General features: G+C 47.3%; 1 protein-coding gene across 1 annotated transcript; it reads left to right on the top strand.

The window, feature by feature from the left end:
- Positions 1-250: 250 nt before the first annotated feature.
- On the top strand, positions 251-697 carry LOC142521790 (uncharacterized). Its single transcript, XM_075624974.1, has one exon. It carries the CDS (start codon positions 251-253, stop codon positions 695-697), a length of 447 nt encoding a protein of 148 aa, XP_075481089.1.
- The last annotated feature ends 3,922 nt before the right edge of the window (positions 698-4,619 follow it).

Below are 4,619 nucleotides of genomic sequence, written 5' to 3'. Positions count from 1 at the left end.
CAACACAGACCAACTACTGGTATGCAACCTATTTCAGCATCATGTCCCTTTGATCAATGGAACATGGATATTGTGGGTCCCTTTCCTACAGCCCATGCACAGAAAAAATTCCTTCTTGTAGCTGTGGATTATTTCTCTAAATGGGTGGAGGCTGAACCTTTGGCTAGAATTACTAAGGAAGAGGTGATGAAATTTCTCTGAAAGAATATTGTTTGCAGATTCGGCATCCCAAGAAGATTAATTTTAGATAATGGGAGGCAATTCCAGGGGAAGAAAATCACATCTTGGTGTCAAAGAAATGAAGATCATCCAATCTTTCACCTCAGTAGCCTACCCACAAGCCAATGGCCAGACTGAGGTAACCAACAGGATCATTGTATATGCGTTAAAAGCCCGACTTCATGGAAAAGGTAAGGACTGGGTGGAAGAATTACCGAGTATACTGTGGGCATATAGGGCTACACCTCGAACAATCACCCGGAAGACTTCTTACAGCCTAGTTTATGGATCAGAAGCAGTCCTACCTGTGGAGATCGGACAGTCATCTGCTCGGGTGGAATCTTACCCGAGTTGCAATGATCAAATCCGGGCCCTTGAGCTTGACTTGGTTGAAGAAAAAAGAGATCGGGCAGCCATTCGAATGGAAGCTTATCGAAGCCGAGTGATAAAACCCTATAACAAGCATGTTCGAGCATGAAATTTCCAAGTAGGAGATCTAGTTATGAAAAAGGTGAAGCCAGTAGGTGATGTGGGGAAATTAGAGGCACGTTGGGAAGGACCTTTTAAAGTAATTCAGAAAGTTAGTTCGGGAGCGGCTTATTATCTGGAAGACTCTCAGGGACACACCCTTCAAAAGCCTTGGAATGCATTTCATTTGAAGAAATATTATGTTTAAAGGATTGTATATGTTATTTGTGTATTCAATAGAGAAATTATTCAGAACAAGGTCTCACAAAGTCCAGGGACCCGTACCCTGGCCCGGGGACCCGTATCTCGGTTATCTCTTAAAGTCCAGGGACCCGTACCCTGGCCCGAGGACCCGTACCCCGGTTATCTCCTAAAGTCCAGGGACCCGTACCTTGACCCGGAGACCCGTACCCCGGTTATCTCCTAAAGTCCAGGGACCTGTACCCTCGCCCGCGTACCCTGGCCTGAGGACCCGTACCCCGGTTATCTCCTAAAGTCCAGGGACCCGTACTCTGGTCCGGGAACCCGCACCTCGGTTATCTACTAAGACTAATTATTTATCAAACCCGAAGAATTGTATCCCATTCATTTATAAGCTTGGTGAAAGTTACCTAAAAATTTACAAGGATGTTCGAATGATATCAAGATATTTACAACACTTTGAGAATATTTTAACACAGTTATCAAACACAAGGGAGGAAAAACAGAGTATTTTTCATTAATTCAGAAAATAATTTACATGGTGCCTGGAAGCCCAGGAAGGAAATCAAAAATCTATTCTATCTTGCTTGTTTTCCTCCTCCTCCTCATCCTCCGGGAGGGATGCAACAGCCTTCTCTGAATCCGAGAAGTCCTCCCGATCTGATGGAACGAGGCCCACCTCCTGGAATTGTTCTAGGCATTTGTTAAAGCCCAGGTCAAAGTAGACGAAGACCTTGTCAGCCACCATCTTTTTAAACTCCTTATACTTTAAGAACTGGGCCATTTTATCCTCTTGGGAAGCCTTTAGAAGTTCCAAGGCAGCAGTCGCCTCTTCAGCCCGGACCCGGGAGGATTCCGCCTCTCCCCTGGCCGCCTTCACCTCCAGTTTGGCCGCCTCGGATTGATTAGTAAGGGCTTTTCAACCTCGGCTAGTTCTACTTGGACCAGGTCTACTTGTTGTTTCCAGCCAGCTCTTTCCCGGGCCAAGACGTGCTCATGAAGCTCCTTCACCCGGCGCAATTCCTCCTGGACTTTATCATGCATTTCCCGGAAAGAGGAGGCCTGATGGTTGACGGCGGCCACTTGCTCATAAGCCGAAATCAGCATTTGCAAGCCCTGCAATAAAAAGAAAGATTAAGAAACTGGCGCATGATTAGTTAAAAGCAAACAGCCAAATATAAGAACTTACCGAGAAAGCCCGAGAGACCCCTTCACACAGTTTCTGATTGGGGTGAAGCCCCTGGAGATGCTCCACCTCCTCGGGTCGAAGAAGGCCTCGCACCATCTTGACCAGATCCCGGCTGATATCCTCATCAAATAAATTTGGCAGGACCCAGGGAGCTTCACCCTGGAGATTAGGGCCGGTAGAAGAGCCGGGAGGAGGATGTGGTTGGGCGGTGGTCTCAGGCTCCTCTTCCTCTTCCACGACAACTGTCTCGAGGACCGGCTCCGTCACAACCTTCCTCTTTCGGTGATTTAGAGGCGTCGGGTCCTCTTCCGCAACCAGAGAGGAGGTCTCCTCCCTGGTCAGAACAGCCTCTTCTCGGGCCTCAGTCTTTGCCTGAACCTGGGCGCTCCTCATTTTCTTGTGTTTCCCGGCCTTCAGCGTCCGCCCGAGCGTGGCGTTCCTCCTCCTCTTGTGCTTCCCGCTCTCCTCTCCGCCCGGACCTTTTTCTGTTCTGCCTTCTTCCGAGCAGCTGCTTTAAGGAGACTGGCCTTGATCATTTCTTCTTCAGCTGCATCAGAGATAAAGTTAGAATAATAAAATAACGGAAAAAACTAAAAGCAAAGAAAATTAATTTACCAGCCCGAGAGCCGGCTTGATCAAATTCATCTATGATCCGATCCTCAGGGTCTTCCGGCTGAGACCCAATCCCATAATAAACCAAATTATCCCCCCCCCCCCCCCCCGATCAACACTGAGGACATGAATGATTGGTTCTCTATGGCGTCCTAGGCCTGGGTGAAGGGGGGAAGGAGTTTATAATCCCGGGGAAGCTCTGGTTGCCCGGGCATTGTGGGTAAAAAGCCCGTTGAACAGGTCAAGGGAGTTGGAAGTTGCAAAAAGAAAAATTTTGTTTTCCATCCCTTCAGAGATGAAGGGATGTCAGTTAAAAACCGATGGTGCATCCGAGCCATGAAAGAGAAGACCCATCATTGAATCGGCAAGCATAAAAGAAATGAAAGACAGAAGGATTGATGAGGAGAGATTTCATGCGGAATAAAATGAAAGTAGCAGCCATGATTTGGAAAGCATTGGGATGGAGGTGATTGATCGGGAGCCCAAAAAAATGGGCAACCTCTTCAAAGAAATAATGAATCGGGAACCGGAGCCCACTTTTGAGCTGACGAAGAAAGTTTGGAAGCCCGGGGGAGGGGTGTCCGAATGATCATTAGGCTTAGGAATTTCTATCTTATAAGTAGAAATAATCGAACTTAAGGACCTAATTTCTTCGAGGTTACTCGGGCAAAAGGTGGAAGTTACGGTAGAAAACCACAAGAGCCCGGTAACCTTCTCTTTCCCCTTGCCCTGGGTGATAGTAGGTCGGGAGGAAGAGATCTTGGGTTTTTGTTGAAGAACAAGTCGGGAAGAAGGGATAGGGATACCAACGGGAATATGAACGGAGTTTTCAGAAGGAGTCGGGGAGTTATCCTCTGACCGATCCCTGACATTTTTACCAGAAGTAGAGTTCGACATACTAACTAAAATGAGAAAAGGAGAGTTGAGGAAATTACGAGAAACATGAAAAGAAGGTGACCGGTAAATGCAAAGATCGCCGGAGAAGGAAGTTACGCGTCGAAAAAGCTCGAGAGAGAAAATTGCAAGAGTTTAGCCACAGGTTCGAATTTGCAAATGATTTTTGAAAAATCAGTGAGGTACTATATATAAGGGAGAGGAGTCAATCTAAGCCGTTAATCATAGGACATGTGGACGGATGAGATGTATATCGGAAATTGCGCGGGATATTTGAAAAGACAGGCTCGGGATTCGAGGCGCCATGATGAGTTATCTTCTCGAAATACGGAAAGTTTCTGACCGATCAGGTTTTAAGGCTTACGTCATCCCTAATAATTATGACATCATCCCTACTAGCTCGGGAATACTAAACGACAAATTACTTTATCTGACCGGGCACACATGACTAATCGGGACAGCGAGTCTGACTCTAGCCCGACTATTTAAGGAGGGAGTGATGATGCCCCATAATATCCCAGGTCATGGACAATACCCGGGACAGGGACATGGATTGTGCCCGGGTCAATGACATTGGATTATTCTCGGGTCGTGGGTAACCCGTAATAGCAGGACAGGTTGGCAAGGAAGCCCGGGTCCCGGACGACCCGGGACATTGGGTGGACAGGTCAAGACAGGGAGATTCTACGAGGAGGGTTCGTCAGAGGCCGGGCCACTGAACACACGAGACATCTTCTCCCCGGGCTATCGGACGCTCGGGCTCTCATGTAAACTCCCGAGAATTCTTCCACCCGGGCCATCTCTATTTTAACATCGCACTCAAGTGTACTAGTAAAGTAGGATGTGGGCGGTCGTCCTATCTCTGACACCAGGCCGATGGGTTTACAAAATCAGGTGGGCTGGATGTGACTAGTATGCGATTTGACATGTCAGAATATAGAGTATGCTCAGCCGCCCTACTATAGTTAGTATGTAAGCACGCAAATACCATGTTGTATTCTTGTATTTATTCTCTATTCAAATATTGAATGCACAC

This window comes from Primulina tabacum, chromosome 13 (genome assembly GCF_025594145.1).
Source record: "Primulina tabacum isolate GXHZ01 chromosome 13, ASM2559414v2, whole genome shotgun sequence".
In the NCBI taxonomy this organism is placed as follows: domain Eukaryota; kingdom Viridiplantae; phylum Streptophyta; class Magnoliopsida; order Lamiales; family Gesneriaceae; genus Primulina; species Primulina tabacum.
This window is presented reverse-complemented; position numbering and strand designations above follow the sequence as displayed.

What these genes read in the sequence shown, in the direction of transcription:
- LOC142521790 (XM_075624974.1), top strand. Translation starts at nt 251, where the DNA reads ATGGGAGGCAATTCCAGGGGAAGAAAATCACATCTTGGTGTCAAAGAA.